Genomic DNA, 12,988 nt, shown 5'->3' with positions numbered 1-12,988 from the left:
AATGTTTGAAAGACTTTTGGTGTTAGTATTGTAAATTTTCAGTTTATACTTCAAGTTGATAAATTAAAAATCCACTGTAGAATTTAAAAAGGCAATTAACAACAACACACATTACACCCCATTTCAAAAAACAAACACTACATAACAAACACATCTCACAGCAAATTCAAGGTAACTAATAACTGACAGAAAACTTTTGCACCATGTTTAAGCTGCAGTTGATGCAATGGAAGGAAGAAAGAAAAAAAAAGAGCGAGAAAAGAAAACAAAGTCAGAAGAAAAAAATAATTGAAGTGACAATCAAAATAATTTATTCAGCAAAATGAAAAATAAGTTTTTATTAATATTTTTGCAAGTTCGGTAAGCACCATTAAGAAAATGTGTACATACTATGTTAATGAAAATACTACACAATAAGGACAAAACACTAAACAAATAGCAAGCAAGCATTTCATAGCATGTCTCATATTGTAGAATTAAGCTATGTCTAACATATGTAAGTACGGTACTTATTTTATAATTAGAACCTGAATAACAGGAGAAGACCAGCTATCCTATTACCTCTATTAAGACTTTGATTTTTCTCTTCATGGAAGCACCGGAGAAGAAAGCAAGTTAATATGCAAAACTAAGCATTACAATACCTGTGTACTTAAAAGAAACAGCGGTGGCATGTACAACAGATAACAGCAATAAGTAAATTAGTATGTGTCGGGCAACAAGTTTGTGGTGAGAACGAGGAGAGGAAAAGTTGGAATACAGAAATCTCAGTATTACTAGGGAGAAAAATGCAATCTAAAATAATATTTGCTTGGGTTCAGAAAATTTTCTAAAACAATTACTGCCATTTTATCCATTTTATCAATACCATATACGTATGTATATTGAAAAGACTTTTTAAACTGTGTATGTCGTTTTCTAAAAAGAGAAAAGCTAAACAAACTTCTCATAAGAAAAACCTAATCAGGTAAATAAGACCAGTCTATCAATATAAAATCTTTCTTCACAAAGTTCTTACGAAAAACCTAAATAACTATTTTGTGGGGATATAGGATCTTTTCTACACTTAGCTACTCAACATTCAAAATTTTTTACTAATACATAACAAGTAAAAGATAACCAAATAACTTCTAATATCCATGTTTTCAGAGTTTTCTAAGCAACTGTACAGTCCACAACAGTAAACATCAGTGGACAGCTACCAAATTCATAAAGATGTATGTATCAAAATTAAAATGTAGATCAGGTACCAATGTAACACTGATCCAAAAAAAATTTAAAACATGTAAGCATATGGGTAATTCAACCAATTTTCCCTCTTGCGATAAAGCCCACTTTAAGTCCACTGGCTTTTAAACCACAATCGCCTCTATGTAGCGATTGAGAAGGGTACTTACTCCTTCAGTACCTCAGTCCTGAAGTAACTTTTCCGAATTCCAAGTTGGGTAGCAATTTGATGAAGAAAGTAGAAAATAATATAAATAAAATAGATTCTTCTCACAAGTAAATGTGTTCATACTGAGATAAACTACGTTTAACTTCAAAGATTGAAGTAAATTAGTACTTACATTACCACAACCTGCTAGCAATGACTGCCTTAAACCAATAAACCCATTAATAGTATGTATGTACGTATATGTATTTGTTTAAAAAAATATAGTTGGACAGTGTTGAGCAATAGTGATTCAAAGGTGCCGAAATCACAAACTGAGGTAACTGAAAATTTGAAAACCCTTTCACCATAAAATCAGACTGGTAGAATTTTAACCACTCAAACACAACTTACTGGCAATACAGAAGATGTAATCTCAATATTTATGTTTTGGCATTTACCAAGATCACAATTGCTAACAGCAGTCCAATTGATGATCGACACATGAGCATATAATACATAATTTCAAAAATACATTAAAATATTTTTCTTTTAATTTGTAGGTAGTTTCCGTGCGTGGAGCATGTAAACTGGTTTCTTGACCGAGCTGTGGCTACATCCACGGCACATCCTGCCTTGAGACCTGGCTGTCGTCGAACATTACATGAGAAATGGCACCAACTTGAAACAGTCTCGAGAACTAAACTCATTCTTCAAGAACTCTCTTTCCATTTCTTCAAAATTTCTGCTGCTTTCTTCAGATTCTCATCTTTCTGTAAGCAAAAAATGTTAGCTTATGATCACAAGCATCACAAATTAATGAAACAAATAATAATAATAATAATAATAATAATAATAATAATAAAAAGTAGCCATTACTAGAGACACCTGTATTTCGCGAATACATTTTGTGCCAAGGTATTTCACAAAATACTGTAGCTTTTCTCCTGTGATTATTGGCTGAGGTCGGTGAGAGGTGTCGTCCCGCTCTTGACGGGGCCAGTGAGAATGTGTTCACCGTACTGCTGCACCCTCACAATTTGCCATGACTCTTAGAAAAAGCTACAGTGTTTTTTGAAATACCTTGACATGAAATGAAATCGCGAAATACAGGTGTCCCTAGCCATTACTCAATGTGATTTACAACTGCAAACAAGAGAAGTGCTTATGTAGGTATGTACACATTTGTTTTGTTATATACAACATCACATAAAACATCAAATGTTTCATCAAGAATATTTAGTTAAGATGACTTTAAAATAGCACTAAGTTTTACACTGTGCCATTTTATACGTACATTGGTTACAATATTTAATGGATACAATTCTGATTGTTATGGATTTTGCCTACTTTAAAATAAGAATACATGTGTTTTTTTTATGGTGGCATTAATAAAGTGTGCATTATAAAAAAATTATTTAGCTAGGTACTTTGAAATAATTACTATAAAAGAATGTAAAGTGAAGAGGAAGGGAGTCCATAAAAATACACTGCTAACGTGAACGCCGACGTCAGTTGCGTATCCCACTCGTGCAAATGGCAGCCAGCGCGCCCCTCACCTTGATGAAGCAGTACCGCACGTAGTCCTCGCCCAGGTGGCTGTGCTCCGGGCTGTAGAACGCAGAGGGAGGAATGCCCTGGAGCTTCACGTTCTTCGTCATCCACTTGGTGAAGCGGTAGTCCTTGTTCCTGTCCGTCTCCTCCTCCAGCCGCACCTTGCTCGCTGCACACAGTACACGCTCTCGCACTCTCAGCGAGTTCCACATGCTCCTTCCACATGATGTGGTCGGACACAATACGACATGCATTCTTAATGAAAGGTCTCTGATTCCACTCTAATAGCAACAAATGTTAGCTCATTACTGTTTCTTGTGATTTTCCAGGAACAAAAAATTATTTACTAATCACGATCTTATCATTTACATTATATGAATAAGTTGTAAATTATACCCAGTCAAATACTCCTGTAAAATTAGAATTAATTAGTGAATTGCAGAGTGTAAAAAACAAAGAGGAAATAAATAAAAAAATTATTAAAAACAATTCCTATTCTGTGAAAAATCCCAAACTCTAAAGTAAATCCCTATTCTGTGGGAAACACCCATGCTATGGAGAAAACTCTTCATGTGGGGAAATACCCTTTCTGTGACTAAGTTCCGGTAGCTGTGCAGATTTGCTGGACTTTAGTTCATTGATGTTTTAACTATTCTGGTTCAACATGAGTGGCAGAAAGCGGGATGTTGTATGGCTTTCATTTGACCATGCTAAGAATAAAAACAACTAACATAATAAAGAACGCTTGTTTTTTTGATAAATTAAAAAAAAAAACACCTGGTTTAAAAAAAAAAAAATTAAAAACTTTTTTCCCCCCCACAACCCTGGTAGCCAGCCACATTCTCCAGGTGCCGGCCAGCCGAGCTTAAGACGTGAAGCAGCAGTCAGGGCATCCTCCTCCAATTTAAAGTGTGTCAAATGTAACATTTGCGGAGGTGGGTGAAATGACGGGTCCCCACGTGATAGCCATTTGGCACAGTGACAGGTCACAGGTCATGAACGGTCAAACAAAGACATGTGCAGGTGCAATGCCAATTTCTTTTTCATTGACCGTTTCAGGAAATAATAAAAAAAAACAACTAATAATTAAACTAAATTTAAGCATTGATAACATGGAAAATATATATTCAGGGCCCGGATGATTGAGAGTTTACCATTTAGTTTTCAAACATTTAGAGTGTAATTAATGTTTCAAATAAATTTCATTCTAATTTCATGTTATAGATGCTAATTTTTCCAGCCACTACTAATAATTTTATTGTATAAGTGCGACATTTAAGATTCAAAATGCGACAATTTTGGTGGAATAAGTATTAGATTCAAAATGCGACAATTTTGGTGGAATAAGTATTAGATTCAAAATGCGACAATTTTGGTGGAATAAGTATTAAGAAATATTTTAGTTTTATTTATATGGATAATGAAAACACTGAAATATCCTGTTATAAAAATGAAACAGAGTCGGGAAACGCCAGTGAAGGGCGAGCCAAGTGCGGGCAGCGTACTCAGGGCGGTCCAGTCGGCGACCATGAAGTAGCCCCCCTCAGGTATGGTGGGCACCATGCCCACGTCCGACAGGAAGGAGGCCATGAAGTCTCGCTTGGACAGCAGCTCCTCCGCCAGGCTGGTGAAGTAGCTCTCGGGCCGGCCCAGGCGCTCCAGCTCCAGTTCGAAGCCCTGGGCCACCGCCTCCTGGGGACACCACACAAACAGCTCCCGGGTGCCCGCCCAACACAGGAGGATTTCTCAAGATCCTCCTGGAATGTTTCGACATCAAATTTTAACATACCGAGAGCAAGACTTACCTTCTTACTTTACCGAGAAATCATCGAAATGGACTAATGTGGGAAAAAATTATTAACACACTACCTACAAAAGAGACTTGTTTTTCACAGTAATTTACCATGCCCAAATATTTAAGTCCGTCAGCAGCACTTCAGTTACTGGAACATTTCTGGAACTGACGTTGACCTTTCCTAAATCTGCTGTCGACACAGGCCATACGCTGTTTGAAACTCGGCGCCACAACGCGGCCATTCCTTTTAAGCCACAACTGTTTTCCTCCTTGTAAATGGTACATCTCTGTGTCCACCACAATCTGCGTGGGGCACAAGTCAATTTGTTTGCTGGATGACTTTTTTGTTAGCTAGCTGTGGTAGAGTTAAAACTGTCTGTGTGATAGGTTGTGATGGATGTGCTGAATTCACCTAAAAGCAGACTCACAGAGATTCAAAATTGACCAGTCCTGAGTATGTTAAGTCCTCAATCTGATTTTCTGAGGTAACACAGAAATATATTCAAAATTGGTTGAATTTAATAGCATGCAATATATATAAACATGACCCACTAAAGTTCAATAAACAATAAAAGTGCGAAGGAGAAGCAAGCATTCACTATAGGCCCGATTTGGAGTACATATATAAAAAACAATATTCAGTGCAGTTGGTGTCGTTTCAAGTTAATGTATCCCTTTTTCTGGCCCAAAATTAATCCTTCAGTTAGTGAGCATAATCAGCTATTCGGACAGTCTTGCCCAGAAAATTCCAAACACTTGGTGAAGAAGTGAATTAAAATAATCATGCATTATGTGCTCTAAAAATCTATTTCACATCACATTCCATAGAGTCTTTCAAAAACTTCAACAGAAGAAATGAGTAGGTTCTTATTGCTAGTTCTGGTGCACTCAGTCAGCCACAGCAAGATCAAACCAAGAGAGCTCCAACAACACTTCAGGGCCACACCGCCGGACGCCCCTCACCTGCAAGATGGTGGAACACGTGTAGACGCAGTTCTGGTGAACCATCTGCAGATTCCTGATGAGCCCCGCCGGCCCATAAGCCCAGCCCATCTTCCAGCCCGTCACGCTGAAGGTCTTGCCGGCCGAGCCAATCGTGATGGTCCTCTCCCACATGCCAGGCAGGGTCGCTGGGACACATGCAACACAGCTCGTACACGCTTGCCACGTCTTTCCTTTTGATCTAGCGTAACAGATGCTGTGAAACTACTTTTAATATTCCTAAACCCTTTATTTGACAAAACTTTGAAAATTTTATGCTGTCAACTTTTCATCTTTACTAAATAATGGTCTATCAGAAATTTAAATACGACTCCTACAGGTTAAAGTATAAGGAATTAAAGGGGAATTAGTGCCTCCGTCTTGAATGCCAAGCGACAGGTTGCAGTGTTGCAGAGCAGCTTCCGTGCTGTGTTACAGCTCGGCAGGACGCGGGACCTGGCTTCGGGCAATCTCTGGAGCAGTGCTCATGACCTCGTATCACAACAATAGTCGTCCCGGTGGTTAGAGACTCCAGCCTATTAGTTAATATCTGACTGAAATTAGATACAGGGAAATGCTTGGGAAGACATAATTTAACTAATGTCATTCCAAGCATTAGGAAAAATAACTAAAAACTTGAATTGCATTGCTCGTTATGCCGATGTTTTACAGTAAACAGCATTTTCTTCACAGAGCAAGGCAATAATTTAATGATACATATAAAAACAGCAAATTAATTCAAAGAAGGATTTTTGAACATACTTTGATTTTAAAACAAATATCCTGGAAATTATGCTCCAATAGAATCATCTTTAGGCAGCACATAATTTACTGTGAGTTTTCAGATACAATTGCTATCGGAAACTGAGTTTACTTGTCTAAAAAGTATTAATAAAAACTAACAGTAATATTACTGTTAAAATCTCTTTATGTTTTTTTTTTTTGGTAATAAACAAAGAAATCAATACAATAGAACAGAGATAGTAAAAATTCAGTTTATGATTATAACAGTTTTCTGCTGATGCTTTATTTTCCCTTTGAATGTAATCACAGGGTTCTAATGTAATAGCAAAAATGTGAACTATTAAGATGATAACATGACTTTTAATTTGCATATGTAAAAATTATTTTATTAAAAAATGTAGTTCAGCTTCATTATGGTACTCACCAATGCGGATATGCTCATTTGGCTTGTAAACGAGCCATTCGTACACCTCGTCTGCCACGCACAGGACATTCCACTTCTTGCACAAGTCTGCGATCATCTCGAGCTCGGACCGGCTGAACACTTTGCCCAGAGGGTTGTGCGGCGTGTTGAGGATGATTGCCTTGGTCTTGGCGTTGAACAGGCTCGCCAACTCATCCGGGTCCAGCACCCAGTCTGCCGATGATATCACACCGTTCGTCTTCTTCTGCTTGAAAAACAAAGTACACCACCACTCGGCACTCCCATAGATACACACAAAACCACTCTAAACTGTATGGTTTTTTCAAATATTGCCATCTTAATCACAGTAAATAATGTGATGGGTGTTTTTTTTTTTAAATAAGTACCGTTTTGAAATTTGACTGGCTGCAGAGCTCTAGTTGACATTCCGTGCAAGCGGACTGTGTACCTACATCTGTTGGCACCAGTAGCGTAGCCAGGATTTGTGTATGGGGGGGGTGTTAAGAAGCATGCCGCCCCCCCCCCATATTAAAGCGGGGGGTCCAGGGCTCCTCCCCCGAGAAAATTTGGATTTTAAGGTGTAAAATAGTGCTATTTTAGCAGTTTTCGGTACTTAAATTAAAATATTGTAATGGTAAAATTTTTATTAATTTTAATATGAAATTTGTTTGAGTGATGAATAAGAAATTAATTAAAGATTTGGTGCTAAGCCTAACGCCTAAAACCCACCCGCCCTGGCTACGCCCCTGCTTGGCACGCGGAGAAAAACGTCGAGGGCTCACCGGCTTCAGGGCGATGAACCTCGGGACGCCCTGTCCCGCCTTCACCATGGGCACGTAGCAGTCGAAGAAGGGCTCGATGACGATCACCTCGTCTCCAGGGTGCGTGTGCCCCAGGATGGTGGCGAAGAGGGCTTCGTACGCACCCGCGGTCACGATCACCTCGGTCAGGGGGTTGAGCTGGCGGCCAATCAGCCGGGAGTACAGCTTGGCCAGTGCGTTCACCAGCCGTGGGTGACCCTACCGCAATTTAGGAAATCACCCACAACCCACAAGTAACACAACTGATGACTCTCATAAACAAGACAGTTTGGTAACTGCATCATACATTGGTCAAACCATGATTACAACCATGATCACTCATTCAAAACAAATCATGCTATGACTAGGGACAAGATCATATGGTGAATCGCGATAAAACCGAAATAACACTGAAAAATCACATCAAAACACTGCATAACATTAAACTCCAAGTTAATGCACCATACAGCACTGAAATGCTAGTTTTATCATGGAACGATAGGCATTTAACCAAAACTTAATTTAAATTTAAAAAAAAGTAATCTTTTAATGTTTGAAATTCACGGAATGTGATTTCCGAACAAAAATTTGTACAGAAGTGCATGGATCGAAAATATTAAATGAACTTTTTTTATTTACATCTCTTACTGAATCATTTTTAAACCACAAATACTAGCTTATTTATTTTTATTGTTCTGAATGTATCTGTTTTAGACCAATTTATTAAAAATTATTTTAATGTAAAAATGCAGCATATAATTTTTACCACTATTTTGGTGGAGTATGTATGTAGGTATATTACAAAAACAGATATTATGAAAATAAAAACAATAACACAGAAATCTTCTGTCTTAAAAATGAAATTGGACTAAAAATAAAACTATAAAATCTTGTCTCTAGATATAACATAATATCTCACCTCACATACTAATGCTAAGTTTCACATACTACATACAATACCGTAATCATTGGAACCCTAGTGGCAAAATTTGTTCTTAGTTTCTACAGAATTATTATAGGGCTGAATTTCCTTTGACCTAACTAGTTTTCCCCAGAGAGAAAAAAATAATAACTTATTTTTGTTTTTGAAAATGAATACAGTGAAAGGTCCTAGTGTGACATGGTCACTGTTTCATCCAGAATGGTAGATGATACTCACAAAACCTCTCGTATACTGATGAAGCAGCACATTGTCTCCCTGTGCGATATCTGCGATGGCTTTGGTGACATACTCTGGAGGTGCAAAGTCCGGGAAGCCTTGGCCGAGATTCAGGGGGTTGTGTTCCAAGGCCAACTGAATGTATTCAACCCTTAAGGGAAACAAAACACCACACGTAATGAAATCATTCATCTTCATACATACACTGAGTGTATAAAATAATAGGGTGAACTTAATAAAATGGCCTAAAGTTTTGCTTGCTGCCAAATTGATAAATACTCTCCCAATTCCTTAGTTTCAATGCACTATTTTAATAACACAATGTTAGGATTGCGTAACTCAGACCCGTAGTTAATATTGACAAAATCATGTTCCTACTACACACAGCATAATTTACCATCACACTGTTGATTTGGACAGGTACACAATTATTTACTGTGCATGAATATGATGCAAATAACATTTTTCCTGAATGGTTTGCGTATTTTTAAGTCCAAGAAGTAGTCTGGAGATAACCTCAATGATGTTAATTTTGAAAAATTTCAATGATGTATGTGAAAAGTAAATCACTGCCAAATTTGCTTGAAAAATTATTCATCCTAGTGTTCAGTTAAAAAAAGAAAAGCATTCAGAACTGGCTAACAACAATGACAAAGTGTAAATTTGGTTTTCAGTAAAAAGGGTGGCAACAAAAAATTTAGTGTGTTATAATTTTTTTTCATTCATGCTCAGTGGTAACTTGTTCTGTTTTGATGCTCTGAAGTGGCACATAACGTACGTCTTGCGGCGGCTGAGCCATGTAATCGTGGGCTGCCTGCTTATCATGATCCGATTGGCTCAGATACCTAGCTACATTCCACTGTCGATTGCTGCACACGTGTCCTGCGGTGATACAAGCACAATCCAGCTGCGTTTGCAAATATGATCACATTCATGATGATTTCTGGATACTTGTGTCCGAGCACAGTTGACCAAGGTAATGTCACGGTGAAGGAAGCAACGGTGCACTTGGGGGTTTTCACGGCAGGTTGACTGTGCAGTCGTTTACCATTGCTTTTAATTAATTAATTAATTTAAAAAACTGAAACATTAAGTTACCAAACGAGTGATCAGAAAATTCCTGAGTAACTACATTGCTGCTCGTGCAAGACAGGCTCAAGCTCAATGGATTTGTGTCCACCACTCTCCTGGCTCGCCACAGGATGTGAAGGTAGTTGATGCATGGGGAAAGATTCGAGGAGGCTCGTATGTTTCTTGTAGCACTATACTTAACATTCCAGCAATTACAGGTTAAAACCATTTCTCCCCCCCCCCCCCCCCCCAACAGTTACAAGTATACAAATTTTATTAGGAACTATGGATGAGAAATGAAATAAAATGTATATTTTATAGATATTTAAATTGGATTTAATGAACTCTTATGGGTAATAAATAAAATCTGTCTCCATCTCGACCGACTGCACAAGTCGACGCTATCCGACGCCCACCCACCAGACGCTCTTCTCGGAGCCGAGGTATCTCTCCGGGATGCCGAACTTCTCGCCGCTCATGGCCGACGTGGTTGAGCTGTAAGTGGTTGGCTGGACTGCGGCCGCGCCGAGGGAGGGGATGAACCGGGTCAACTGTCTGCCGCCACGCACGATGCTCAGCATCTGCAAGACATTGTTCCAAACTTCAAACCTGCTGCAGGGGAACCCTTCCTGCAGTTTATTTCTTCATTCACTCAGGGCGACAATTCTTTTCTTACACTTACCCACGTGATAAAACCACATGATCATTACACACAAAAAATAAACAGAACATAAAAATATGAAAATAATTAAAGTGCAAGTAGATTTATTACTTCAAAAATCATTTAAGGAGATATATATAATTTTACTGATTGATGACAAAAAAAACTTGTATTTAATTAAATGTTAGCAAAACTGTAAGCTTTTATGAAGGAAAAAAACAAGAGGCAGACACATTTATGCTTGCATAAATTTCTAAATTTTCAAGTAGCTCCCGTAAATGTGTTTGATATACGTCCAGATCCAGAGTGTGACGCAATGAACACGTACCCAAGTTTCGTAAACATCCAAGGTCAACTCATAGATGATAAGCAAAGAGGCAGACTGGGTCGTACTACAAGGTCGCAACATCGGGCTTATCGGGGAAGTTTCACATCTTAATTACGTAACATGGTATTCCGAGCAATGACTGGGCAGATACACAGCCTCTAGTGATGCATGGAAGGTCATATTTTTAAAAGATGGGCCACTGCGATACTATTAAATATTACGACTCACTACCGAGTTGTAGTTTTAAGCTAAGGCTGTTCCTCCACTTTAGAGACAGAGAGCAAAGTCACACCCTGCCAAAGCAGAGCAACAGTAGCTGTGCCTCATGTGATTGGCCAGAGTGTATTTGTGCATAGACACAAAATCGGGGTATCCACACAAATCAGTAAAAAAAATTACCTGATAGATTTTTTAAACATAATTTATCTATTTTGCAATTTTCCAAAAGAAATAACCAAATTCAACCTTCGCCATCCCCATAGCCATCCTAATTCTCTCTATACATTTAAAAAATTTCAAACAGAACCTGCATACAACATTTTAAACACCATCTGAGAAAAAAAAATTATGCTTTCAAAGTATGGGTGACGGAAGACACTGGACGCATGACCGCAGTGGTGAGATGGAAGCAGGTGACAAGTGGGGTGCTAAGAGTCAGCCACTAGCAGTCAGCAACCAGCTGTCTGCTGAGTAGCATCCTTCACGGTATCAGACTGCCAGTTTCAGGCAGGTCTTCCTATTTCTTGGAAGAGCATCCCTGGCAAATGTGCACCGCTCCCGCTGCAATTCTTCCCACCTCCCCGTACACCAAGTGCACAGCGACCATCTCCGTGCACGTGAGGTCACTCACCAACAGTCAACACTGTGCTGATTGTCTGAAGCCGAACACGTGAACATACCACAACCAACCAACCTTTACAGTGTAGGCCTATATCAAAACCACTGGTTGCTAGTGCGTATGGCTAATCCAAATGTGTGGTCCCTGGTGCATGTAAAATTCAAATTTGCACACTACTGTTTGTGTACTATACAACTTTGCAGGGTCACAAATTTTTCTTCACAAAATTTTCACATTATGGCAATTCCTACCACCCATTAAATTTATGCCAGCGATTCCTGAACATCCTACATACTCGTAGCATTATAAATGTTACAAAACAAGGGAATATTAGCAATTTTATAATATAAAAGACAATAAAAATTAAAGTTTTGATATTTTTTTTTGTCTGCATGCTCTACAGGGGTACCTAATGCTAGGTATCAATATAAATTTTGGAACTATTTTGTTTCCTAAAAATAAAAACTACATAAAAAATCATTCAACAAGTTATAACAATAACATGCAGGACTAAAAGCATACTACCATTCTCAGTTAAAATCATTTGAGTTTTACAGGGTGGTTGGGAGGGGGGAAGGGTGGGGGAATAGAGGAATTTATTGAGCAAGCTTCAAAGGGTTTGGAGGACACAGAGGGTAGCACTTCTTCTTTACTTTGTGGCGAGGTCTGGGATGAAGTAGAAGAGCTTAAAGAGAAGGTGATAGGAGAGAAAAGGATGCAGGAGTTCAGAAGACTGAAAAAAGTTTGAATGACATGGATTGAAACAATGTCCCATTGCAAGAATTTCAAAATTACAAGATACCTACCTACCACTGTATGAAAAAAGTTTTAACAAACTTTTTCGGCACTACATCATTAAGCAATAACATAAAAACCTACACATTATAAGCAATTCAGGCTTAAACTGTATGCAATCACTCTGGCTTATAACATATGGCATGCAATAAATGTAGTGTAAATTAAATTAAATATTATTTTTAAAAAAAGTTATCTTACACAACAAAATTGGTCTTTTAATTTTTGGTTTTTCTCCACAAGCAGAACCTAAAACGAGAATAAATTATAGCTATTGCACAGCTTTAAGCTAACTTGCCAACGCAACCGGTCACAAGAAAAAAACACGTTACATTTACTTTACTTTCTCTAACTACTCGCCTCAAGTGAAATTCCTCTCTTTCTGTACCACTTCCACTTCCACCGATCCACCCCCACTTTTCGTCGTCTGCAAAGCCTGATATGTCTTATTGCCAACACTGTTACA

At 38.3% G+C, this 12,988-nt stretch overlaps 1 protein-coding gene across 7 annotated transcripts; it reads right to left on the bottom strand.

Annotated features, from left to right (window-relative positions):
• Positions 1-288: 288 nt before the first annotated feature.
• LOC134542499 (kynurenine aminotransferase) lies at positions 289-12,964 on the bottom strand. 7 transcript variants are annotated; one of them, XM_063386846.1, is made up of 10 exons: positions 12,883-12,939; positions 12,724-12,771; positions 10,321-10,481; positions 8,830-8,980; positions 7,653-7,889; positions 6,871-7,117; positions 5,685-5,851; positions 4,432-4,618; positions 2,932-3,095; positions 289-2,145 (listed from the first exon to the last, which is right to left on the bottom strand). In XM_063386846.1, the coding sequence occupies exons 3-10, from the start codon at positions 10,479-10,481 to the stop codon at positions 2,086-2,088; spliced, it is 1,374 nt and encodes a 457-aa protein (XP_063242916.1). In that variant the 5' UTR covers positions 12,724-12,771; positions 12,883-12,939; the 3' UTR covers positions 289-2,085. The 7 variants fall into 7 exon arrangements, with proteins under 7 accessions (XP_063242916.1, XP_063242915.1, XP_063242914.1 ...); XM_063386845.1 differs by having other exon boundaries at positions 6,871-7,114; positions 12,883-12,931; XM_063386844.1 differs by lacking the exon at positions 12,724-12,771 and having other exon boundaries at positions 6,871-7,114; positions 12,883-12,964.
• Positions 12,965-12,988: the final 24 nt, after the last annotated feature.

The sequence above is a fragment of the Bacillus rossius genome (genome assembly GCF_032445375.1).
Source record: "Bacillus rossius redtenbacheri isolate Brsri chromosome 4 unlocalized genomic scaffold, Brsri_v3 Brsri_v3_scf4_2, whole genome shotgun sequence".
In the NCBI taxonomy this organism is placed as follows: domain Eukaryota; kingdom Metazoa; phylum Arthropoda; class Insecta; order Phasmatodea; family Bacillidae; genus Bacillus; species Bacillus rossius.
The sequence above is the reverse complement of the archived record's forward strand: the minus strand, read 5'-3'. Positions and strand labels throughout refer to the sequence as shown.

Coding starts and splice junctions, on each gene's coding strand:
- LOC134542499 (XM_063386840.1), bottom strand. CDS start 10,481: ATGCTGAGCATCGTGCGTGGCGGCAGACAGTTGACCCGGTTCATCCCC. Junction 7,118..7,652: donor GGTTCATCGCCCTGAAGCCG/GTGAGCCCTCGA, acceptor TTGTTTTTCAAG/CAGAAGAAGACGAACGGTGT. Junction 4,619..5,684: donor CGTGTTCCACCATCTTGCAG/GTGAGGGGCGTC, acceptor TGGTGTCCCCAG/GAGGCGGTGGCCCAGGGCTT.